The sequence below is a fragment of the Haliaeetus albicilla genome, chromosome 2 (genome assembly GCF_947461875.1).
Source record: "Haliaeetus albicilla chromosome 2, bHalAlb1.1, whole genome shotgun sequence".
Classification (NCBI taxonomy): domain Eukaryota; kingdom Metazoa; phylum Chordata; class Aves; order Accipitriformes; family Accipitridae; genus Haliaeetus; species Haliaeetus albicilla.
Genome location: NC_091484.1, coordinates 18,347,607 through 18,374,439, shown reverse-complemented (window position 1 = coordinate 18,374,439; position 26,833 = coordinate 18,347,607). Strand labels below are relative to the sequence as shown.

General features: G+C 43.3%; 1 protein-coding gene across 10 annotated transcripts in view; it reads right to left on the bottom strand.

Moving 5' to 3' along the window:
- Window positions 1-14,309, bottom strand: part of NCOA6 (nuclear receptor coactivator 6) — a 40,223-nt gene extending 25,914 nt beyond the window's left edge. For 4 of the 10 annotated variants that reach the window (XM_069808235.1, XM_069808218.1, XM_069808250.1 and 1 more), the window contains exons 1-8: window positions 14,172-14,302; window positions 9,997-10,111; window positions 8,567-8,719; window positions 8,190-8,464; window positions 4,993-5,148; window positions 4,280-4,402; window positions 2,777-2,905; window positions 256-1,071 (exon numbers count right to left, since the gene is read on the bottom strand). In XM_069808235.1, coding sequence (XP_069664336.1) covers window positions 256-1,071; window positions 2,777-2,905; window positions 4,280-4,402; window positions 4,993-5,148; window positions 8,190-8,454 — 1,489 coding nt within the window. In that variant the 5' untranslated portion in view covers window positions 8,455-8,464; window positions 8,567-8,719; window positions 9,997-10,111; window positions 14,172-14,302. Of the gene's footprint in view, window positions 1-255; window positions 1,072-1,169; window positions 2,345-2,385; window positions 2,738-2,776; window positions 2,906-4,279; window positions 4,403-4,992; window positions 5,149-8,189; window positions 8,465-8,566; window positions 8,720-9,996; window positions 10,112-10,243; window positions 14,135-14,171 lie in introns of those variants that run through there. The other 6 variants (XM_069808225.1, XM_009921874.2, XM_069808285.1 and 3 more) reach the window with 6 other exon arrangements.
- Window positions 14,310-26,833: the final 12,524 nt, after the last annotated feature.

Below are 26,833 nucleotides of genomic sequence, written 5' to 3'. Positions count from 1 at the left end.
CCAGCAATCGCATACAGCAATTTCTGCAGTGGCCCAGAGTCTACCATTAGGTTATCACTGTGATGCTGCAGGACAGAGATAGGTAGTAGAAATGAAGTGATGCTGATGCTAATTTCACCCATGCCCACTTTATACTCAATCTATGCCTTTATTCTGTCTTTTAAAGGATCTTTTCAAAACTAACAGCAACATTAGTACTAGCCATTTTATATTTCTTTTCTTTTTAAAATAAAAGAAGGTCTCAGTACTTCTTACCTCCTAAACCAGGGTGTAAACCTTGTGGACCTTGGTTTTGCTGCTGCATCACCATGAAGTTGGGGGGTACGTTCCCCTGTTGCACCATAGGATTACGACTAGGAGAACTGACAGGCTGCTGAAATCCCTGGGGAACTGTGCTACCCTGGGGAGGCCTTGGTCCCATCTGCTGCTGCGTCTGGTTAACTGTTGGAGATGATGCAGGAGATCCCTGCTGGAAGGAGGAGGGAGAGGAAGCAGGAGACTTGTTGGTCAGGTGGGGTTGTTGTAGTGGCGTAGGAACCCGTGAGGGCCCTCCCTGAAGGCTTTTCATTTGAGGAGCAGTAAACTGGCCAGGATTGCTCATTTGGGGAAAGTTTGAGTGAGCCTGGGACGCTTGCTGGCTTCCAAAAGGATATGGAGGTGGAGGATGAGTAGGAGTTTGTACTGTTGCTAGAGATGGTCTTGCTTGAAGTTGCTGCTGCATTTGTCCAGGCAATGGGGCCTTTTTCCAACCCTGGTTTACTGTCAATGTACCCAATGCTCCCTGGGTTGGAGGAGGCTGAAGTGCTCCAGAAGGAAGCTGGTTCCAGCCAGGGGGAACTGGAACCTGTGCTGGTGAAGTAAATGAAGGTCGAATACCCTGCTGTGGCTGCTGATGTGGCTGGGGAGGACGTGTCTGCAACTGCGTCTGCTGCTGTAGCTGCTGAAAGTTGGCTGAGTTCATCTGCCTGTTTACAGGAACTGACTGCATTGAATGGAGCTGGGGAGCTAAAGATCCAGATGGATGATTTTGCTGCTGGATATTTAGCCCAGATAAGAGTGGGTCCATTGCATCTATTAAAATAGCAAAGAAAAGTAAAAAAAATAACCTACTGTAGACAAAACCCACCCCAAAACAAGAAAGGGTAAATTGCTTGCTTGCATTTGCTTACTCTGCATAAAAATTCACGCTCCAGTGTTCCAATTTCTCCAACAGACAGAACAGGCAATGCTCTGAAAGTTTTCAAAATGTTTGGGAATCCTGAGAAGCCAGGTCTTATCAATTTATAACCTCTACAATAAAGCACAATAGCTACGCAACACTTGTTGCTACAGACTAATGTAAGCCTTCTACATGCTTAGAATAGTAGAATCACAGAGCATCTCGAGTTGGAGGGGACCTGTAAGGACCATCGAGTCCAACTCCCTGCTTCTCACAGGACTAAAACTAAACCATATGACTGAGAGCGTCGTCCAGACGCCCCCTGAACTCTGACAGGCTTGGTGCCGTGACCACTTCCCTGGGGAGCCTGTTCCAGGAACCGACTACCCTCTCAGTGAAGAACCTTTTCCTAATGTCCAATCTAAACTTCCCCTGACACAGCTTCATTCCATTTCCTCGTGTCCTATCGCTGGTCACCAGAGAGAGGAGATCAGCACCCCCCCTCCGCTGCCCCCCTTGAGGAAGTTGTAGACTGCAATGAGGGCACCCCTCAGCCTTCTCTTCTCCAAGATGAACAAGCCAAGTGACCTCAGCCGCTCCTCCTAAGTCTTGCCCTTGAGACCTTTCACCAGCTTGGTCACCCTCCTCCAGACACACTCTAGCAGTCTGATGTCTTTTGTGTATTGAGGCACCCAAAACTGCACCCAGTACACCAGTGCGGTGTAGAGTGGGACAATCACCCCCCTCGACTGACTAGCGATGCTGTGCCTGATGCACCCTAGGACACAGCTGGCCCTTTTGGCTGCTAGGGCACACCGCTGACTCCCGTTCAATTTGCCATCAACCCAAACCCCCCGATCTCTTTCCGCGGGGCTGCTCTCCAGCCTCTCGTCCCCCAGCTTGTATGTATAACCCACTTGTTGGGGCTATTATCCCCACCAGTTAAAAAAAGTGGCATAACAAGAAATTCAGATAGTATCATAAACTAATATTCCTGGAGTATTTAAAACATTTCTGAAAAATGCTGTCTGTAAGAATAAATACTGCACAGATCTACAGAAGTTGGCAAGCACTGCCATCATTTTATGCAGCAACAAGGAATAACCCCCTCTCTTTTTCAGTAGTCCCAAAATGCAAGTAACTTGCACTGGCAGAATTGCGAAGAATAAACTCTAAACATTCACACACCCCCAGATCCCCAATCCTTAAACTTCCAGTCTACCTACCCCTCCTGAAAAGCAGTTGTGCTCAGTCTGGTGCATTTGCTTCCTACTGGAGACATCTGCCTCATTCAATCAATCCTTCTCTCACCTTTATCTAAACATAAAGCTCAGTCGCAACAGTTCTACTGCAAAAATACCACTGCTGCTGCTCAACGCATTTGAACAAAATACTAAGCAACCTGGTGACTTATTAGACACCCAAATTATTTGAAAAGTTTTACCAGATTAATGGGGGCAGGGAGGGTTCCTCAGAAAGAGTAACTCCCAGAAAGGGCAGGGGAAATACTCCAGGACAATTCTGGAGTACTCTTATGAGTGCACGCTCAAGCCTGTGTGCTGAAGAATAAGAATTCAAGAACATTTTCACATCAGTACTGTGACTAAATTTTACCACCTGGCTGTGAGGAAGGCCGGGGTGTTCTTGGCTGCAGCTCAGCACTAGCACCACTTGCCACCATAGAGGAAGGCACATTTCCACTCTGGGACATCATGACAGCTGCAGCATTGCTCATTCTTATTAAACCTTAAAAAATAAAAATAAAAATTATCAAGTCTTGTAGTTTTTACATAAAGAAGAATTTTAGATTTATTTTTTTTACAAGAAAAAAACTCTATTTGTTAATAAAACATTTCTTTAAACTTTAAGAACTGTTTGTCTGAAATAACCTGAGGACCCATTTCTGTCTGAAGGCTTAGATTCCCTGGTATAAAACAAACAAGTTAAGGTCATGCTGAAGCTTTTCCTTTAGCTCCAAACCTTTAAAAAGGTTACAGAAGGAGACATTACTGACTTATTAATTATTTGAGCCTGACTTGCCACTAAAGTCACCAAGTGACAAGATTTTATCAGTTATACATGTACTGTGTTTTTTGCAAAAGCTGATACTAGAAAGTAACTGAGGTGGTATAAGAGAGAAAAATTTCAATGTTTCACTTCAACAGACTGCTATTTTACAAAATGGTTTATATTGTTGACCTGTTGGTTATACTGTTGTTGTGTTTATACTGTTTACATTTATATTGTTGACCTGCAGGTAGGAAATGAAGCTCATGATTGTCACAGTGAAGATCAGAGCAGCCACTTTCAAAGTAAAACCTTCTTTAAATGTTTTACATTCCTTGTTACGCACAGTGATTAAACTAGTGTTTAATCAGGTTTCTACAGAGGTGAAATGTTCTTTCCATTCCTTCTCATCATCTTACATTAACTCTGACAAAAAAAGCTCCCATTTTTTTTAATTGCTTTAAATCCTATTTACTAAGATATTAAAATACATTACATAGTAGCTTTCTTTTAACTCTTCATAAAATCTGACTTTTGTAGTTAGAAGTTACTTATTATGTCCACGAAAATTAATTCTCTCTGATCAGATCTCAAAAGTTTATCAGAAAATAAAACCAGAAACTAACAAAGACAGTGTCCTCCTTCCCATAATTATAATAGATTTAATCTAACATAGTTTATTATTGTACACTGAATAAAGGCTTATGCTCATTTTCATAAAGGTAGCTAAACAGAAAACTGTGATAATTTGTGGACATTTCTAAGTGAATTCACTATACTAGACTCATCTGCATTAACAGTCTTTATTTCAAAAAACCCACAAAACAACAAACTGCCAAAACCCAAACCACCAAACCCTCAAAAACCCCCAAACCAAACCAATCTGCCCCACCCAAATCACTCCAATGTTTGTAGGACAAAAAGCAGCCAACTATTTAGTTTACATAATGTGGGACATGGTTTGACAGTACAGAAACAAGAACACACATCAATTAAAATGGCAATAATAATTCTGCAAACAATAGTTGCTATAATCAGTGAAATTTTACACTTAGCTTAGTAACAAAGTTCAAAGTGTAAAAAGCTAAACAAATAAAAACCAAAGGAATTTACCTTGTCCTCCTTGCATGGGAAACCCCGTTTCCATTCGCACTGAGTTGCTTGCTCCCAGGGGCCCATTGATTCGGACATCTTGGCTTCTGTTTTGAGCTAAAGCTAAATTGATAGCACCTTCCCCTAAAAGTAATGCACAGTTTGGGTGAACTGAACGATATACAGCAAAGCAGAATACAGACATTTTCAAAAGGACATTTAAAAGACGTCAAGGAAGGAAGAACAAACTTTACCTATAATGTGCACTTCAGAAGGATAGTTATGCATCGTACTACCCTTATCTTCTGGATTTCAATTTTCAGAAAAACAAACACCATGACAAGCATTAAATGCCCTTGTTTTCATCCTGAGTGTGCTCTTGGAAAACTGTCCAGAATAGGTATTTTAATTGTGAAATCCACTGAAACTTGTTCTTAAGAAAGCCTCATATGAAAGAATGAGGAGAAAAAAAAAATTGGGGCACATTTTGCTAGCTAACACTCAAAAAACATTTTTCAGGAGGTTTCCTGATGCTCAGAGGATTTTCAGCTATCATTTTTACTATTAAACCTATTATTGAAAGAATAAAAGTCTTGAGCCACCTTTTCACTGAAGTCATTCTCCAAACTACTAAATTAGAAGTTTTGCAACATTAACCCAGTACACGAAGTTGCATGTTGAGTACACTTATATTTTAGCTTAATGCCTTTGGAAGCGAATTAGGTGTGAAATACCTTCAATTTGAACTGAGAGAATTCCCAGGTCACGAAGCTGTTGGTTATTATTCTGAGCCAGAATTCGCAGCCGCTCAGCAGCTTCACGGGGTATATTGAAGGTAACGCGGACACTGTTCCAAGGCTCTATCTTCTGCAGTTTTAACTTGTTGGATTCTTAAACAAAAAATGGTCAGAGTCAGTGCAAAAGCAGTTTTCAAACATGTATCATGAAATAACTTGGCAAAAAAGCACAGCTGAAAAAAATTAAACAATTATTTGGCTTTGAAAATTATCAAGTGGTTAGTCTCAGATACAGGAGATTTCTCCAGCAAAGGCATACAGTGACTGATTCTGCCAAACCACTTCATGTATGTCCCAAAAATTGGCAACATAAAAACTACCCAATTGATAACCAATGCAATAGGCAACGCAATCACTTGACAAAACTTGAAATATTCTGTGGATAAACTACTTTGGAAAGATATAAAAATATCTAATTAAACAGATTTAGTAAATCTGTTAGTGAACCAGATGGATGTGTGAAAAAACTGACTACAAGAACAAAACCCTAATTCTTCAAATATTTGCTCTACAAATGCTTGTGAAACCATCTTTTTAGAACACCAGTGCTAACAGAGTCCTACCAGTATTAATTAATTTCTACCATATTATTTAGTTTTTCTGAATAGGTATGTTCAATCCACTGCAAAAAAAACCATATTAAAGTCATGCAAAATATTACGCTGCAGGTTTTCTGAAAACCTATTCTACATACGAGTGTTTCTACATAGGTCAATTGTTTTAAAAGTAACAGGTGGAAATTAGCAAAAAGGTAGGGCTATCTTGGATATATTTATCTGGAGTGGTACCTAAATTATTGCCACAAAAATGCATTTACAGATAATTAAAAGTATATTCCTAATACAGGTTTCTAAGCTTCAAGTTTCTAGCTTTCTGAACAGGAAGTCCCTTTGAAACCCGTAAACATTGGCCCAAATTTTAATCAGCTAGTTCCTCCACTGTAACATCAGATTTACTAAAAGTTTGCTAACTTTTTGATTCTGAAGAACATGTAATTTAAGAATGCCAATAACTCACTCATATTTAGGAATCTCTTGTCCTTAACTAATTCACCAAGTCCCTCCTGCTGCTACAGTAATGGTATTAAATTCATCCTCTTCCTACTTATAAACACATTTTTGGCTGGAAACACGACAGGAGTAGTTTTAAAACCACTTTTTGTGGAAGTTTGAACAGTCCTATATTACTGTTATTAATGTTCCACTATTTTACATATAAAAATTGCATTATCAGTTTCAGTATTTCTAGATATTAGTACCTGAGTGTCTTGTTTTTCAAATATTGCATCTGCCAAGTCTAAACCAATGTTATTTACTAACTCAACATTCTGAATTTCCTATTTTGCTCTGCATCAGTTTAAATTACTTGTCACATGGATAATTTTCAAATTAATTTGACACTGATTTTAAAAATTTGCCTTCTGCTTTCTCAGCTGAGGTCTCAATCATGTTTATTAATCCTGCCATTAATATTTATAACAAACCAGCATGCAGATGCCTCTGTATAACAAAGGCAACTCCATACAGCTACAGATTGGATTTATTTCCATTGAAAAACTACACAATTCATCTATGGTATTAACACATACCCTTTTACACCAGTAACTATCTGTTAGTTTTATGTCTACTTCCAACTGTTTATAAGATACAGCTCAAAACAGTCGTATTTCTTCATAGCATTTTTGTCTTATCCCAACTTTTTTATCTCCCCGACAGGTAACAGCAAGGACCCCAACAACTGATGCCAGACCCAAGTGACTACAACTGGACAAAATGGAAAGGAAAGAAAAGAACAAAGTGACAAATTCTGTTTGGTTATTCAGAAGTCATAGGTTATATGAATAACATAGGTTATTCAGAAGTCAAAGGTATTTTACATTATTGAAAATACGAGCAATGCAATGAACATTTTAAAACCTAATCTAGAAAATTAGCTTTGTTTAAACACAAAGGCTGCCTGCCTGAAGAAGAAAGGTGGAGTCTTCATCGTATGGTGTGATTTCAAAAGACCATGCAACAGAAGAGCAGCATGCTGGGATGGCAATCTATAGTTATCATGAAAAGCTTGGATGACCATCAGCAGAAAGAGGGAGAGTGTACGGGCAATTACGTGGCTTTTAGACTGCAGTTATATGACATCATGCCAAGTCAGGTCAGCACTGCTGTGGTTCCAGTTGCCAAGGCTCTTCCGGGTATGTGTTCCTGCCACCCCACTTCAGGCAACCCACCCAGCTTTAACTGTTTCTATAGCAAACTACACTAATGGCAAGAAATTAAGCCATTAACCTGACCATTCAAGTAATCTCAGATGAGGGGCACTGCTGGGGAAACTGGCGGTGCGGAGGGAGCATGTCACTGATACAAGCACACTGACCCAAACCATCACAACACTGCACCCTTACCAAGGGAGGGCTGTCTATCAAGAAAGATTGTACTTGTACAAGCAAGACTACATAACTGACCAGCTATAAGTAGTCATCATAAGACCATTTACAAAGACGCTCAGACAGTGGGCAGATGTCTTTTTCAAGATCTAGATGTGCTGGTAAAAGATGTTATTGTCCCAAAAGCCTATTATCACTCACTAGCTACATAGCTGTCCCCAGACCTCAGTGGGCATACAGGGGTACGTCAGAGCACTCCATGTCCTCCATTAGAAAAAAAAATAAAAAAATCAGGTAGCATAGGTCAATGTAGCAGCAAAGGGGCAGTAACATCTCGAACTGACAGTTACTTGAGAGTGAACCCATTCTCAGATGAACTGCAGTGGTTTAAACTGGATGGTTTTGGTAGTAAAAAACATCTGTGTGGACAAGCCTGGTTTAACTTTCACATAACACAGCAATGTGTAACGGTGGGAAATTAAAGAGAAAAAACCCAAGTAAAACATGGGAACTGAACAGGAATAAATGAACTCACTAATGAAATCAGTTTTAAACAATAAAACAACTGCAGAAACTTGTACTCTATCTCTCTGAGAAGAACAGCTCCCAAATTCACTAAGAATAACCCCAACAAATCTTATTACAAACTAAGTAACTCCAAAACAATATAATCTATTTCTTTCTATAAGCACCCTGACTACATAAATAAATATTTTAAGGACAGTTGAAAAATTACAAGAAGGTACATTACCCATGTGTAAAAGGCCAGGCACATTCTCCAATATGGTATCTAGCTTCTGCTCAAAGTCTCTGTCACCTATATTTCCTTTAAAAGCTACAAAGATCGTGGAATCCTCAGGAGCAGCCTCCTGTTTCAGTTCATCTTCCTCCAGTCCTGAATCAAAATCCACCTCTAAGTCTTCCATAGCTGAGGAGTACAAGGAGGCATATGTATCTTTTAAGTTAGGTAGATCATCCAAAACCATTGTTTCCAACAATGGGAGCCTGTCAGACATTAAGATGATGCTTGGAAGGGAAAAAAAGAATTATAATAAGTACAATAATAAGTGTGCAAAGACATTAACAACTGCTTTCAATGGCACATAGATCATCGACAGAAAAACCTACCAGGTGACCCAATGCTAGGGTCTGTGAGACAAACTGTATGACTTTGAAAATGGTGGCCATTGCAGTATCCAAGCTGTTCGTCCACTAGAACAAGCAGAAGTGGTTTCCTGACAGAATGCTGCTGCACTTGACTTGAGAAGTATTCCAGTTGACCTCAATGATAGTCAGGTAGAAAGGAAGGGAGAGGGAAAAAAAGAATAACAAGAAAATCAATTACATTCATCTCCATATCGTACAGAGGACAAGCAAGCACCCAGTACCAATTCTGCAGTGCCTGACTGCCAGGAAATTCTAAGACTCACAGCAATACTTTAATTATAGAAAGATAGGAAAAAACAGCAAATTTAGTTTCAGGGACTGCAGATGCAATAGGCACTCCTTTGTACAGCAAAGCAGTAGGAAAGCCATAGCACTTTTACCACCAGAAGTTTAGCATTTGACAAATATTTAACTCACATCCAGGGAAATTTCAGGCATACTATGCCTTCTTTCTAAAAGTTTGTAAAGATTTAAGTGTTTTCACCTGCTTATGCACATTACAACCTGAAATTTGCTCCCCCTGTGCTAGCTCACAACTCCCCCCATGCCCCTATTGAGCTTGGATAAGAATGAAATCAGTACATCAAATCACATACTGGATGTTTTTTACTTTATGAAATGTCTAGACTTCGCAATAACTTTTACTTGACATTATGATAGTAATCTAAGCTGTTATGTGTACAAAAGTACAACCTACGATAAAAGTTTTCCCTACATCTACAGTGAACAATACCATTTAGTTAAGATAGAAATTTTTCCACTCCAACAGAAGCCGTTACAAGGGCTATGGCACTAACTCCTTCAGGCGAGACCTCTATTCCCACCCGCAACGCTTTGCAAGTATTGCTAAAAGATTAAAACCATCTATACCAACAGCCAAAGCTGATGTCAAAACCAAAAAAGGGACCTGTTCCTGAACACTGCTGTCAAAAACAAATCAATTCAACGGCCAGGACTGTCAAGACCTCATAACTCCAAAGCTGTCAGTATTCAGCACAACCTACCCAAAACATTTAGTTTGGGATGACATACCCTTGAATAGGATACAGATTGGGTTTTTGGCAGAGGTTCAAGTTCCCAACACAAATTAAAACCACAGCTCCAAGATTAAAAGGTGAGCTGTAGATACTGGCCAGAAAACAGCCTTTTCTAATAAAAAAATCTAACTATGTTAGACTAGATTCAGCTCTACATTGTTTGCACACTCGTGTAACATTGCTGAAGGGACAATATTACAAATGAAAAAACAAGGCCTTGGAAGTCACAAAATACCCTCAGCTTTTGGTCAGGCCTCTATGCACACACTGTGATTTTACATAATACAGGGTTTTTTTCTCCCTTTCAACCCTACACCACACTAGGCAGGCTAAATGGCATTAATGAATAATCACCTATTTTACATATAGTTATTCTCTTCATACTGCAGCACCAGGCCTTCATTCTCAAACACGACTCAAATCTTGGATTAAAAACAAAGCTAATTTTGTCTCACAAGCTCTTCTTGTCCTGCAACAGAAAGTAAGTAAAAATGTTTCACAGTCACTGATCTATTTCCATAGTGCTTTCATAAGTTACTTATTATTACCATGGAAATTTTAAAGATGGGGAATAGAGATAAAAATTTAAAAAATTCATTACCAGGTGAACACGGAGACAATTAAATCTTCTTTTCTTCCCCAGACTCCTTGCTGCTCAGCTCTGTATCTCAATTACAGGTCAGTGTTTGGCACCTCTATTAAGTTTAACTACTCAGTTTCATGTCAGGTGCCCAGAAAATGAGAATGACAATTAATAAGCACCTGTGAAAAGCTGTTTTAATTGATTTTCACACATAATTTCTTGGACAGGGAACTTCTTTACCAGAGCTGGCTTTACATCAACCAAGATAGAATTCCTTCTCCTTCTGCATCCCTACATCATTCATTACATATACACTGACTTGAGGGAAAAAGAAGCTGGGAATACTACACAAATAACCTTTTTAATGACCAAGCACAGTCATTCTGTTCACTGAATGAGACAAGCATCCTGTGAAATATAAGCACTCTTATTTTGAGAAAAATTACACAGAAGATTATTTATCTGAACATCTTGATTAAGTTTTTCAGGGACAGAAATCTCAGCTCAATATACAGGCTCTTACATGTTGAAAAAGCACCATTACTTGGAGGGGATGGTGTGTTCCACCTGCAGCAAGAAACACGAGTACTTCTGACAATCCCTGACACCAAAGAAATAAAAATTTCTCTATAAGAACACAAACATTTCAAATCTTTTTTTGAATGGAAGTGTCTGAAGCATCCATGTTCTCTGTTAAAGAGCAGAAGACTCCCAGACTACTTAAACCGCGGTTCTAAAGACTTCATGAAAATGCTGTAGCTTAGACCAGATTCCACCAGCCTCACCTCAATGTGCCAAAACCTGACAGGATTTGTTAAACTTTTGGCCCTTCATGAACACTATTTTATATACAGTTTGCTAAATCCCAATGGACGACAGGCCTTTTTTCATTTCACTCAGAAAATCATAGGACTGCAGGAAAAGCTTGAGTTAAGAAAAAAAACAAACCAAGATTGAGCTTTAAATGTTACTTTCTGGACAAGAACATGTAGCTACAGCTCCCTTTGCTTTTTTTTTTTTTCCCCACATGATACTCCTGAAGGATCTCTGCTACATCCATCTTCCCTCTCTCCCTCTCAAACACACGCAGGTTAGTCCGTTCCTATATTCAGGTATAATTTATCTCAAGTATCACAGGAGGAAGTAATGATTTGTGAAATCTTCCTCTTCAGGCAGAGCACAGCACACTGTCCATCTCAAACCAATGAATCCCAGCTGCATCCTTCGTCCTAACAAATTCTGTCACCTGGTTATAGGGTTGACTTCCATAAATCACAAGCCAGGACATGACCATAATTAGCGTGTACCCTTGCTCAGCACTCTTCCACATAAACACAAAAAGCCTTTAGCATAAGCACACACAGGTAAAACTCCGGTCATTCAACGATTCCTGTAAACAAGATGAAATCCCAGCAGGCTATAGAGTATCTCTGATGAGTAAGAACCATACTTGAATTGATCTGCATAACCACAGTGCATTTCATGAACTTGAGCGTTCATGCTCACATGGCAGCACAAAAAGGTCTCCGAATATCGTCCTCCGTTCAAAGAACATGCATGGCCTCCTCCCTGCCCTGGCACCCTGTTGTTTTAGAGTTTCCGATTTAATATTTCCCATTATGCAATTGTTTCTGGAAACTCGGAGCAAGTCCTGTGCTACCACGTGGCAACGATCTACCCATGAACCTGGCCTGGGGCAGTGTTAAGCCTGTTTATTATAAAGTTGGTCTTATTCAGTACGGTCTAATTATTAAAAATATGTAACCGAAGTAAGAGAGGCAGGGATAAATAGCCAGATAACAGACTGATAACCAAAATGCACCTGCAGTATTGTATGGTGGTAGGGAGTGGCAGGAAACAGCCCATGAAGACCGGAGTGTCCAAACTGAAGGATACAGCGCACACCCTGGGCTGCTGGAGGCTGAAACTCCCTGGTACACTTCGCATATGGATAAAATAATGGACAGACTAAGATGTGCAAGAGAGACGCTCTCCAGAGGAAGAATTTGTGTAGCGTGCAGCAATGCCACAGTCTAGTTCCGGGCTGATGGACAGCTGGGTCCCACTGCACACCACGGGGAACCCAGAAGGCAGTTTATCATGCCACATGTTGCCGCCCACCAACAGCCCCGATAGTAAAAGGAAGCCTGCACAACAAACCCAGTGCCACGTGACTGCGCAATACTTAGAAAATCCCATCCAGTCCCTGGGAGAGATGGGATTAGAGCAAAATCTGAAAAAGCCAGTTGTCACTAGCTGGGAAACAGCTGCACACCAGAAAGCCAGAAGGCTCTGGAGTGCCAGCACTGCCAGATGGAAGTACTGGTCTCTGGGGTTAAAAAAAGAACAAAACAAAACAAAAACCACAAAGGAAAAAAAAAAACCCCAAACAAACCTGGTATCTTGGTATCCTCATCCCAAGATCCGCTCAACTGATCCAAACTTAAGGTTATGTCAATTTGTTTCTTAAACAGAATGTGAAACCTCTTGTGCTGCTTTCTTCTAACCATGGCACTACACAAGTCAGTAAACCAAAACCAAGCTTTGTCTAGTAACTTGCCCAAGGTTTTCTGCAATACAGTCTATTTATTGATTTACAAGCTGTTTATACATTTCAGGCAACTCAGAATAAACACTTTCACAACTGATGTCACACCAGAACATGCACCCTCTCAAAACAAACATGCAAGAAGCCCAATTAAATAGAAAGTACTAAAATCCTGCTCTACACCTGAAAAAGTACTCTTCCAAATTACACAAAAGTTTGGAAAGGGCGAGAGCAGAAGGAAGGATTGACTGTCAGCCTTCACTAGCAGATGGCAGAAGTTAGCATTGAGCAGGGTCCTCATCCTCACACTGACTATTATTTAAAGCTGCAACAGGGAAGAGAAAGAAAAAACAGTCCAGAAATGAGACTACAATCAAGTCCCCTGGGGAATCCAGAACTGAGAGTGAGGAGAAAAAGTCTCCAATAGCAGTAGCAAAATAATTTCTGAAGGATAAAGAACCCTCCTTGCTTTTGCATTCATTGAAAAACAGTTTTCAAGCAACTTACTAGGAAGGAAAAAAAAAAAAAAAAGGAAATCAGAAAAAAAAAGTCTTGAATAATCCACTTGAAAGTTTTCTTGTTTCATTTGGTTTAGGTGCCAGTGAGAAAATATGTAAAGGCATTTATTAAGTTTTTCAGGATGGGGATGGAGGAGGTTCAGCATTGCCAGAATATTGTTAAGAAGGTGGCTTTATTTTAATACACAACATGTACTCACATGCACCCAGACAGGCATACTTTTACAGTGTACCACCTATAAAACCCAGAAACAGTCTGATCATAACACTTTTTATTGCAAACTTGTTAACAGCGTATTATCCTCCTACAACTGTTTCAACCATTTTGTTGCCTAGCATAGTGATCCTGGAGCTTGTTAAATCTGACCAATGAGTAAACCTATATACACACACAACCATTCTATGATACAAAGATTAAAATGACATAATTGTTTTTGGCAAAAATACACAAAAGAGACTTTTAAACAACTTCTAGACAAGTGTCATATTGTTACACAAGGAGATTAAGTAAGGCTAAGAATCACTGTTATAATATGAAAGAATACCTAAAAATAAACATGCAGCAAAATTTCCTCTGGAACAACTTAGCTAGGAGTAGTTCCATCAATTTGGAACTTCAAACTTTAGCATTTAAGAGGGATAACACCACAAAAGCGTCTCAACTGTCCTCTTTGGGAGGAAGGTCTGAAAACAGCTACAAACCTGATGACAAATGCCCGTAACCCTCTACGGCAGACTGAAAAGTCAGCTCTGAAAGACAGCCCAGCCCTTCAAACACACACACAAACATTAGAGGCAAGGACCTATTAGTGGTACAGTTAGGAGGAGAATATATAAGAACAAGAGATACTCAAATGCATCATATACTTATTTTACTTACCAAAACAAATTCCACAACTTCAGTATTTTGTGACATGCAACAGGTCTTCAGGTAATTCCAGACTGGCAAACATGGTTAAACAGCAACTCCCAAAAACGTAATCCTAAAAGAAAACCATGACATTTCATCAGACAATGGTGCAAAAAACAAAAATACTGAATATAACAGCGAATACCTTGATTTTTAATATGCAGTTTTGCACCAAATCCAACTCTCTCCTTAGTAATGTAAAAAGCACACATTACCATATTCCAATATTAACAGCAAAAACTGAGGATCTTGAAAAATCAATCTTTCATTACAGGCAAAAACCCGAATACTCCTTTTGGTTGGAAATACCATTTTATTCCTCTAACCACGGCAAGTTTTATCTGGAATAATGTATTTATTAAGTCTTAAGATAAACTCTTCTAGACTAAATTATCTTCAGAAAAGAGAAACTGGCACAACTAGGATGCACTTCAGCTCATACTAAGTAGGCACCTAAACCAGCTCAGGTTAAGCTCGTAACACATTATGAGCCCATAGGACCACCTCAAACAGACATTTTTATTGCAGGTGGCCAACAAAGCAAGGTGAATCCATCCCCAGAACCTGTTCCTGTTCACAGTCTCATCAAGTTGCACTCACACCTCTCAGGGTAACAGAAACACAGCAGTAATGCTAATGGCTTCAACGAAAACAAAACACCGCCCCTCAAATCGAGATGATTTATATTAACATCCCAGGGCTGTTTTTCAAGCAAATCTTCTGCTTACACACCAGCCTGCTCATCAGTCGGGAAGGGGACTACCCAAAAACAAACTGGGGAAGCAGAAGAGGGGAGAACACTCAGAAAGATAAAGCAGAAATTTGCTATCTTCTATCTAGACAACAAAGTAAAATTGCTTTAAAAGCCTTAGTATTGTGCCATAGCCTTTGTACTTCTGCCAGCCCAGCAACTTGAAGGGAAGGAACGAGTATTCATATTAAAGCAGCTCCAATATGCTTTGTAGCACTTTTAATAGTCATCTAACACTTTTCAACCTCTGGTATCTTCTTGTATTTCTAAATCAGCATTGTAATTCAAGAAGCAGTATAGTACAATTATAAGACCTGAGTGGCTCTATCATAAGCAGTAACTTTGCTGTTTCTAGCTATAAGCAAACCTGCCTGAATACCACGACCGGATACCAAGCTGACAAGCAAAACCAAAATCTGAAATATGAAATTTTAACATAGTTTATTAAGTCTAAGCCAAACCTAAGAAAGCTTTCCACGTTCTAGAGTGGATATTGCATCACTTTTTTTTTCCCCACCCTTTTTATAAAACGATGTTCCATGGACTACTTTAGATGGCCTAAAATTGAGTCATGTAACAAACTGGCTGGTTATCTCCAAAGCCGTGCTAAGAGTTCACATGAAAGGACAGTCCTTACTTCCAAGGTAAGAATTGTTTTTAAGGCAGCCTCAAACCTGACAGAAGTCAGCCCCCATTCTAACTATCCATGCCTTAGGAAGGCAGGGGTAAGAGTCAACATTTGGCTGAAGGGTGGTGAACTGCAGGGAAAATCATCTGAACTCCTTGGTGCAAGGAACCAAGGGGCTTTTTGCTCCTTCAGTTCTCCCTTCCGAGGGGAAGGGTGACCCTCCCTCACCACAGGTGGAGCGTATGAGATGGTCTGCGGACACCCAACTGCTCCAGAGAAGAGGGGACTGGGAAAGATGGGCTGACCAAGCAAGCTCCTGTAAGAAACTGAGGATGCTCAGCCCGGGCTACAGGAAGAACAATTAACTGCTGATGTCTCCATTCCCATTGTACACACAAGACGATACCAAATTTGGTTAAGGAAAATAACTAATCAATATTGGTTCATCAACTCCAACTTTCATTACAATAAGCTATATGACAGAGACCTTGGAAATGCCAAGAGACTGAACACATAGCTCAGCAGACACAAAGGAATCCGTAAAAACAGCCCCATGAAGCACTCCATCTGCAGAAACAGTTCAGAGCTTATGCTTTCCCAAACGTCAAGGAAACAAAACAAGTAACTCTACAGGAAGGCAGGCTTCATTCACGCATTCTGATACAGAACTACTCGCCACTCACTCCCACAGTCCTCAAGCATAAAACACCTAAACCCAAGTGTTTCCGACAAGGAGAAAACTACAGCTTGTTATAACACATATGACCTTTTGCAGTGGTATCTTGATGTATTTTAACAGCAGGTTTAGTGGAACATTGGTTTGTTAAAGTTTCATGAAGTTTGTTGAAACCGCACAACTCATGCCAAGCTGCAATGGACACGTCTCAACTGAGCCATTAATTTTTATTTCAACAGAATTTGAATGACAAGATCATCAGGGTTGCTTTAAAAAACAAGATGATAACTCCAGAATGAGATTCAACTGCAGTTAAGTTAGCCACATAGAAATTCCCACTTTCGGCAGCTAAGAAACTAACACAAGAGGGCTGCCAGTCTTCTTCCTAAGTCATGAGTTAACTCGGAATCAGCAATTTTCTTGGAAGCTGTAGTCTACACAGTGTAATATTTGATCAGTCAATTCCCATTAGCTGAATTATTAATTTCACATGTTAAGGATATTTCCATTTGGAAGAAATACACTATAGCTTGTAACAGATGGATACTATGACAGAGCTTTGCAGCATGTAACTTTTCAAAAATATGCACCAATGCAACCAGCAAACAAGTAAAATGAGATGCTATTTAAAATCAGATGCATCTTGACAAGAAACTATATTTTATCTTGCCTTCCAAAGACTATGAGAAAACTCATTTTCAAGTAGCAATCTATTAATTGTTTGTGCTGCGACAAGCTTTTTATTTAAAGCTGAATTTAATTTCCACCAAACCTTTCTGGGCTGACATGCCCCACAGATACTCCTTTATCACCAAATTCTCACAGAGCTTCATAAATGCCAATATAACCAGTCCAGGTATTCTTGTAATTACCAGTCCTTAAGTAAGGTTTGACAGAAAACTGCACCTCTTGTTTATTGCAATATTCTTCCTTCTTACATGTGATAAAAAGTCTAGAAGATTTCACTAGTGTTTTTAAAATTCTGAAATGTTATAAAGTATGACAAAAAGATTTAAGCTAAAATGAACAGCTTAAAAGTAATTCCTTTGGTATGAGGCACTCAGTAATAAGGAGACCGTTTTCCTTGACCAAAAAAAAAAAAACCAAAAAACCTTCATATAACAGAAGTAGGTATAGGTTTTGTTAAAATCAAGATTGTTCTGTTCCTGATTGTATAAAAACTTGCAGCTTATTTTGTGCTGCTCTGGGCTTTTGGAAAAATCAAATTTCCAAAGTGTTACTTATTGCCATTACTGCTATTAAGAACCACGCCATCACTGGTCAACTTTGCACCTTCTGGTAAAACTAGGATGCAACAGAACTAGACAGCAATGCATATTTGCAGAGATGGGAAGAGTGAGCACCCCAAATAACCCTTAGAAGGACCACTCTCTCATGCTACAACCAAAAGATGAGGCACTATTTCTTGTCCAGTATTATTCTTAACTGAGCCTCAATAAAAAGAACTGGTAGTATTTTTGATTTGGGAGGTTCAGCTCCTACAGCCATAGTCCCAACACTGGAACTGCTAACTTGACTTCTCTGGGAAAGAAATCCATCACAATTGCCAATACAAGCCTTCTATCTCATCTCTCACATGCTCTCCACTCGCTGCTGGGAAAAACGATGTTATTACAGACGCCAAAACATCCAATTGATCAGAAAGAAAGGCAGAAATAACTCCTCACATTTTCCTTGTATCATCCAGCAAGGAAGGAGGCTTCCGAGAGTCCACCTGCACACATGTATGCAGAACAGAGACTTGCATCTAATTCGGTTTCTGCAAGTACTGCCCAGAAACCATGACGAGAAACGCCATCTCATGCCAGCTGCACAGTCTTGGTAGGTCATTTGATTTTTAAAGAATAAAAATTATAAAATTACAAATTATATGCATAGGACTTGGAGAATTTAATAGCATGCATCTTTTAGTGGCAATAACTTGATCATTCCCTTTCATACATCAAACCTAATGCTCAGGCTCCCACATATGCAACTCATTACAAGCTGTCCCAAATTACTGGTTTACATGACGACAAATTTAGACAAGGCATCATTCATCTCCTGTACTTTTCAATTTTCATACAAATCTCACTCAAACCGCTGTGTAGGGCTATGCTTCAAGACTACTCATTCAAGGTGGAGAAGCAGGCAACTGTCCTCTCAGTTCCAAAAAGACAATGGCTCTCACAAGCTATGGAGTCCCCTGTGCACCTCCTTCCTTCACCTGAGCAAACAAACCGGCTACACCGTGACACGCACTGGTCGCCTTTCTTTTTTCCCAAACACATGAAGAAGGGTTTACTGTGACACAACCTCAAGGCCACAACATATACGTGACAGAATTTATTTCTTGTTTCTATTTTTCATTATGACAATAGCCATTTCTGATGTGCAATTCAGAGTGCAGGCGGGATGCTGTTAACAGCATCAACTAATGACAGAGGACACACTGAATGGAAAATGACCCCCAATGCCCCATGGACTGAGAAAAATCCCAGGCTCCTGGACCTCTGGAAAACTTCCACTACTATCCTTCTGTGTAATCCAAAGCTTAGATGAACTTTCAATTCCAGCAGCATCACTGAAAATACTTTTTTCCTTCCTGCTAATTAGCCAGGACACTAGACAATCTGACTTTCATACACCACTTTGAGCCAAACCTTCAGCTATCAATGTGTAGAAATTAAGGAACACGCTGACTAGGTGGCTGAAACGCTCAGTTATCTGCAATGGGTAGTTCCTGCTGAAGGGCATCAGTGATCCGACCTGGAGGGGACAGCGGAGTTTCTAACAGTGTCAAGACAAAACACAGAACAGTTGTCCTCTGGCTAACAGATGGAAAATATCTCACCTGGAGTCTGACGATGCATCTTCCCTGCCTCAGGTCTGTGTCATCGAGGATTATTTCTCCTTCCACTTCTGCCCCTTAACGTTTCCCAACCCTATGCATTCTCTCCTGTTACGTCTGCTCTAGCCCAGCGTTAAGGAACAAGTTTATGCCTGAACATAGTTTTTACATACACAGGGTTAAGTCTTACTGTTCAATGGTCTACACACTAACAGGCCTTCTGTTCACTCGTATTCTCTCTATGCCACAGCATTTGCATTTCTCAATAGAGACCACATGATTTTGAAACAGACACCACTATCATGCCTTCTGCCCTTCACAGGTACACTAGTGACCTACAAAATTTCACTATTCCCAATGCAATCAAACTGTTACAGCCACATTAACTCTTTGATATCTTCAGTAGCAAGCCCTTTGCCACTGCAAATCTATGAAATTTATTATGTCTGTGTAACTCAGTTGTAACTCCAGCTTCCATCCAAAAGCAATCAATATGGTATTAGAAAATAAAAATATACTGTAAACCTGTTTAACTGTTTAGTTATCAGTTCCAAATATTTAACATCTACTACAAAGGCACGCAATCTTTGACAGGATCATACTTAAACAGAACAAAGAGTGGCATTATGATTGTTCGGCAGAATTTACCTCTACAACCCCATATTTTCAAGTATTCAAGCCACTGAAAAATGAAAACAGTAACACTTAGTTTAGAGATGTACAGGGTGGCCTGGATTTCGCAGGTTTCCCCACACACAGTTGTTTATTTTAAGGAAGCACCTCTTTTTTACTAGAATAGTGTAAAATTACTGTATCAGTTGGAGGGCCTGTTGTAAACAACTCCAAGTCCTATAGAAGAACAGGCTTTCCAGAGAAAATGGCTGGAGAGTGCTGCTGGGAGTTTTTCCAGTCAAAATCCGAAGCCTAACAGAATACCCTTCTGTAGGTTTAAAATATTAAGAAACGTCATCTCTCAACAGATGATCAGGTCTGTGTACAGCCTCCCCCATTTTATTTTTTCTCATAGGAGAGTCAGGATACAGCATTAATGTGAAAAATGGTTTCCTGGTAAAGCCAGTTAACTTTCAAAGGAAGCCACGTGGCTCAGTGAATATTTGAAGAGCGTACAACTGTCTAGCAAACACCTTGATGTCTTGCTGTAGGTAGTGCGTTTAGTCCAGAGGCTCATAGACCTGGCCATTTTGGATACATGCCTTGAGACTTTTGTCTCCCTCTCCACAAGATGCACAGAAAAGCTGGGAATGCTTGCTATAACCAGAAAAGAGCTGCTAAATCCACAAGTTGTGGTTATTACACTTGGCGACCTTTTTTGAAAATGCCAAATTTGCTCTCTGTGGTTGTTTCCTCATATGGGAAATACCAAACCAAACAACCAGCCAGAAAGCCTACAATGCACAATCATTATAAAGATAAATACCAACAAGAGGCATTGTCTTTCATCTAATAAAATTCAATTGAGAAAGGTTTTACTACAGTTGTCAGTCAGGGAATGTGCACAAATGTGCGTGTCCAGAAGCTGAGGGGTTCTGAAGAAACAAAGCTCATAAAGCTACCATTTCCAGTCAGCTTTCAGAACCATGCCGAGGTGAGTGACAGAAAAGCTCTCCACTTCCTGCTCCCCAAGGAAGCCTCAAGGAATCAGAACCCCGGCTTTTCAGAGACGTTCTAAAAGCAGATGAAACTTAGAGAAATGCAGAAATCAAACCCACAGAGTAAGTTAAGAAGCCTTTCTCTGACTATTTTAAAGAGTTACCGAGGGAATTCGAACAAAAGCTTGGGTTCAAAGAAACATCAGCACACCCTCGCTGACATCTCACGAAGACGTCAATGCCCCCATGAGGTCACGGCTGAGAAACTAAAATCAGAAACAACGTCCTAAGTCGAAAAGAAGTTCCCGTGGCTGACAGTACCCCGACTGCTTTCCACGTCTCGCTTGAAATGCATTCCTCCCCGGGAAATAAAGGGCTGCCCTCGGTACGGCCTCACAGAGCCGAGCGACCACCTCCCGGGGCTGGGGCAGCAAATGAGGGCGCAGGGCCGATTTCAGGATTTAACAGGTTGCAGCAAAAGGTGGAGATGTGAGCGTCGGGAGAAACGGGGCCGGTTCAACAGCCAGCCCGGCCGGGGGCAGCTCCAGCCCGGCGGGGCAGGGGCAGGGGCAGGCTGCAGGCCGCGGCCGGGCGGGCTCACCCAGCGCTGGGGCCCCAGGCCGCGGTCCCCCACAGCACGCTGACAGGCTTCAGCCAAGGAGCCCCGCCGGGCCCAGCAGCCCCCGGGCCGGGCCCCGCCGCCCCTTCCCGCCGCCCGCCTGCGGCCCGCGCCCGCCGGCCCGCGCCGCGGGCCCGGCCTGCTCTCTGCACGGGCCGCCGCCGGCCCTGACACCGCCGGGGCGCCGCTTCCGCCCCGCCGACTCTGTCACACTCGCCGCTCGCCAGGTCCCCGCAGCCCCGCGGGCGGCAGAGAGGCCTCGCCGAGGGCCGGTCCCGCCCCGCCCTCACCTGGCGCTGCCGCTGCCGCCGCTGCCGCTGCCGCTGCCTCCGCCACCGCCGCCGCCGCGCCCGCGCCGCGAGCGCGCGCAGGAGGGCGGGAGCCGCCTCGGCGAGCGGGGGCGCGCGCGAGGCCCGCGGGGGCGGGGAGGGGGGAGGACGGACGCGGGGCGGGGGGTCGCGCTCGGCCCGGAAGAGCCAGCGCAGGCCGGAGCCGCTCCGCCGCCGCCTCTGCCTCCCTCCGCCGCGGCGGCACGTGACCCGGCCCGCCCCGCGCCACCCGGCGCGCCTGCGTCCGAGCGCGCGGACCCGGGCGGAGGGGGTGGGGGTGCTGCGCCCCCGCGCGTGGTGCCCGTCCGTGGGCGGGCGGAGCGTGTCCCCTCGCCGAGATGCCGGGACACCCCCTCCCACCCCCCTCGGCGGCGGCCTCCCTCGTGGGAGGGTGAGCCTGGTCCCCGCGGGGGAGTCGGGGACCCTTCCCCGCCTGGCGCGGGGAGAGCCGTGCCCCCTCACCCCAAGGGAGGAGTCCCCTCCGGCGGGGACGTCTTGGCCCCGCCGCTCTGCCCGGCCCGCGGGAAGAGCCCTTCCCGCCGGGGAGACCGGCCACCTGCTTCTTCGGGGGGGGAGCTCCCCGCGGGGTGGGGTCCCGCGCGCCCCACGGGCGGGGCACCCGCTGGCCTCGTGGGAGCCCCCCTCAGCGGCGGGAGCTCGTCTTAGGCGGGGCGGGCTGTCAGGGCGGAGCCCCGCCTGAGGAGAGAGCCTGGGCCTCGCCCGCGGCAGCGGCGGTGGGGGCCGCGGGGATGGCCTGCGGTTCTGCGACGGAATAAAAAGTGTTTCCTGGATGAGGCTGAAGAAAAAGTAATAATTAAGGCCTTTGCGGGGAAATGACTAGGAAACGTGGTTTTTAATTCAGAGGAACTCTTCATCTGAAGATTTCAGACTTTATAAATTTCAATGAATTGCACTGTTTTACCACTGGGGAGGTGGGAAAGAAGCCAGAGAGCAACCTGATACGGATTCAGCAGAGGCCACGATGCTGAATTTTAATTAAAAGTCTCTTTATCTGGTTAACAAACAGGCCGGCAGTCCCCAGTGGGTGATGCTCCCTCCCTGAAAAGACACCTCAGGGCACGGCGGGGCTTTACAGTGGAGGTGATCCCCCCAGAATGGCTTGCTGGACACAGAGTCTCCCAGTTTGTCTCTTCCTACAAACCTTTATTAATAGGAGAAATGATAAATTAGTATAAAAAGACAGTGGCACTGCAGAAATGTCTGGTTTTTTTCCTGCCAGTCATTGCTTTAAGCAGAAGGCCATTACCTGGCAGTGGTAAAGAAAAGAAACACATGGCAATTACTATTTCAGGCTAGTAAAACAATCAAAAGTCCCTTGTGGGAAAAATAAAGACTTTAGTCCTGCAAAAATACGTACAGTTAACATTAGTAACTTGAGTAGGATCTGCTGGCTTCAGGAGGGGTGGTGCAGGCCCATGGGGCTGCACAGCTGGAGCCAGCCCTCACAGCCCCCCTGACATTGGCTTTATGCAGATTACTGCGGGGTAAATGACATGGAAAGAGGAAATTTTTTTTTTTATTTTGCAAAACCTTTTAAATACAATAATCCCACATCTCATTTGTCACTATAGCTCGCAACACAGAAAAAATATCTTTTTAAATTGACATATAAATGCATTCTGTAAAAAGAAACAAAACAAAACAAAATAATGAACATCATGGTTAATACAGGACTTATCTTAATAATTAAATATTGTTGGGTGTGTGGAAAGCTGCAAGCAGATTGCTTGTTTCTTTTGCTTTTGCAGCTCTAAAGCTCCCTGCTGGCAGACAAGCACTGAGTAATTCTTTGCTGAAGGACTGTTCTATTCATGCCTTTGTCTGTTTATGCCTTCTCCAGTTTCTGGGATAGGGACCCCACCTCCAGCACCTCTCCCCTGCGCTACGGACAAGTGAAAAGCCCTTCCCCAAGCCCCGGGAGACCCTCAGAGGTGTCAGAAGAGGAGACAGGGCATCAGTCACAGGAGTGGTAACAAGGAACATTCATTACATCTGATTGTCTATCAGGGAGTTTCTGTTTCCATTAGCATGGATGTTTCCTGTGCCTTGCCTTACACTGCTTCTGTCTTTTGAGACAGGCTGGAAACATGAGGAAGCTGAGAGAAGACTTCTTCATTACCCGAGAAGTACCTTTCTTTCCCACTTGTCTTCATGCTTTCTGCTATTTCGGGAGACGCTTCTTAACCCAGCAGCATTTAACTTCCTCCTCCTCCAGCTTGATTTTCCCCCAAAGGCTCATGCATTTCCCATTCTGGCGCAGTTAGATCAGAGTGCTGCTTCCAAAAAATCCCCATCTTTCCCATCAATGCTGCTGTGCTTGTCTTGCAAGATTGTCCTTAAGGTTTGTTTGCTTGTTTTCGTATGTATTATCTACATTAATACTGGACACATCTCATACGCAATAGCAAACAAGAACAAGTAGAACACCATTTTTCAAAACCCGTGTTTTCTGGAAGCACAATATTGAGGTATCTCACTAGGATCTGCTCAAGCCATTTAAGTGCTGTGACTTTCTGATCTGCGCTTGAGAGGTCACACACAGGTAGCTTTCCTGTGCCTAATCACACATGGAGTTTGCAAACAAACCCTTCCTTCATTCGCAGCTTGGTGCCTCGTACATCCATTTAGTGCTTTGCAGCATGCTGCTTCTGATGGCTTTTCCGTATGCTGCTGCTCGCTGTTGGGAAAGACCAGAACTGGCAGAAACTCCACATGACTAAAATTAATCCCCATTCTCTCAAAATAGCTTTGCCGCAAGTGTAAGGAAGTAAAGAGAAGGTAGAGCTGAAGGGACGCCAGGGTGACAGGACACGACCGAGGACCCTTCTGAGGCATCTCTGCTTAAGACCGGCAGCTGGAGGAACCCGAAGTGGGATTGCCATCCTGCATACTGTGGTTAGCGAAAGGCATGCGGCTCACTGGCCGCCGATGCATGCAGCAGGAGACGGATACCTGGCAGTGGTGAGAAGGGAATAACATGATGTGGAGGACTGCAAGGGGTAAGAAATATGGGACAGCTCAAGCACTACCACCCTGGCATCCTGCTGCCTGCATGTGCAGGTGCATCTCTGCACCAAGGTGCACTGTAGGCAGATCTCCAGAGCTGAGGTTATTGCACAGCCTGGATCCCTGCTGTGTAGCTTAAACATTTCTAGATGTCACCTGGCCTCTGTACACCATAACCAAGACAGGAGATTTTGGGGGGGCTAGATCTGTCCCATCATTCTGTGTTTGTGGAGGCCCTCCATGAGCAGACTCTCATTTTGGTTTGGATTCTGAAGCTTTGCTGCAAAACAAAGGATACATACTAATACAACATCACCTGCAGAGAAGGAGGGCTACATACAACACACAGAGACAGCTGTTTGAAAGCTTCATTGTCCGCAAAAAGAACAGAGAAATGCATTTGAGATCACAACAATCAAAACTGTGGTTATATCTACATGCATTTTCATATGACAGTATTTTCAAAGGAAAGGTATTATACAGAAAAAGTAGGTAGACTCATGACTAGCTTTAGATTTTTCCAAACTTAAATATTATACAATGACTTGAACAAAATAATTTCTGCTCTAATACCAGTACGATGCTCACTTAGAGAGAAGGAAGGGAGACCTGTTGCATTGCAGTCACAATCACTTTTGATGTGGGATTTTGTTAACCTGTGAGTATGGTGAGAAAGAGAGAAATGGGCAATTGGCTCCAGACGTGATAGATAGGGTGGGGATACACAGGAGTCATCCTTTCCTTCTGGATGGACAGAGAGGTGAGAGCTGCCGGGTGGGGAGCCCCAGCCATGCTGGGGGCAGTCGGGGTGGATGAAGGGTCATAGCTGCCAAGTAGCTCTTGTCAAATGGGATATTGGCCCCAGGCAGCAGGGTCAGCTCTGTGAGGACAATCTGCATCTGAAAATGCTGTGGTCACTGGAGGGCCCTTCTTGGGCAGCTTTTTTCAGTGCTCGAGTGCTCCTACTCCATAGGCTCTTCTGCCCTCCACACAGATGCGTTTCATTTTAGATAGTGCCCTGCCTCTTCAAAAACCAGCTCTGCCTGTCAGAGCTCTCCTTTCCCTGGCTAGCATGCAGATGTCTATCAATGAAGTATGAAAGATCTTTCCAAAACCGTTGTGATGAAAATACCTGGGTGCTACAGGAGCTCTTCCCGCTCCACCTGATTCTTTGCAAAACCTTACAAAATCTTCAGTGTTTTTGATGTGTTCATGAAAGAGCTGCAGGTTTCACCTCATGGTGTTTACCGAGGCCTGACTCCCCTTTCTCTCCAACAAGTTAGGGTCCAGGATCAGCCCATGGAAGCCTGTCGAGTTGTGCAGCAGGTGGAAGGAGGCTCTGAGATGGTCCAGCCAGAGGGACCCAGCAGCCACCTGGAGGATCCAGCTCCTGGCAGCCAGCAGACCGACCAGCTGACACTTAACAGGCACTTTTGGACTCACTGCCCCAGCTGAGGGACCCCTCAGAGAGATGCTGGCAGAGCTGCAGCAGAGCTGTAGGACACCAGTCATCATCCCTGGAGACTGGGGACCTGAACCTGCTGCCCTGGCTACAGTGGCAGCGGCTGCTCTGCCCTCACCTGACCCTGGCAGGCCCCCGGTCCCCTGAAACACAGAGCGGGGCATGCTGCCGGAGCTGCTTGCTAGAGTGCAGAAACACCCAGTGTGCCCTGGGCCGGCCAGTCTCATACCCGTGCCCAGGGGCAGCAGGGGATCCCTGGCCCTTCAAGCGCCTGTGCCGGGCGCTGTGCCAAGCCACACTGGCAGCGTGGCTCTAACCACCCCGACAGCCCCAGCAGCATCTGCCCCTATCCAGACCAGTGGGAGCAAGGCAGGCTCCAGCCCCCCTCAGTGTCTGGGCACTGAACGGGGCAGCAATGGGAACGAGATGGCACAGCTGAGGGGCCAGAGTATCCTCGTCCCCCCAGCTGCAGGACAGTGGCACTGACTTCTGCCTCATCCCCCATTTAGGCTTTTATATGCAGTGATTGGTGCTTGATGCACACAGGTGAACAGCGGTATCTAAAGCTAGCAAAGCACTGCTTGTTATCTGTGCTCATGAATGGTATTGAGCCTTTGTGAGAAATACCAATAAACTGAGCTAACATTTAGTGGCAGAGCCTGTCTTCAGCTTATCCCGA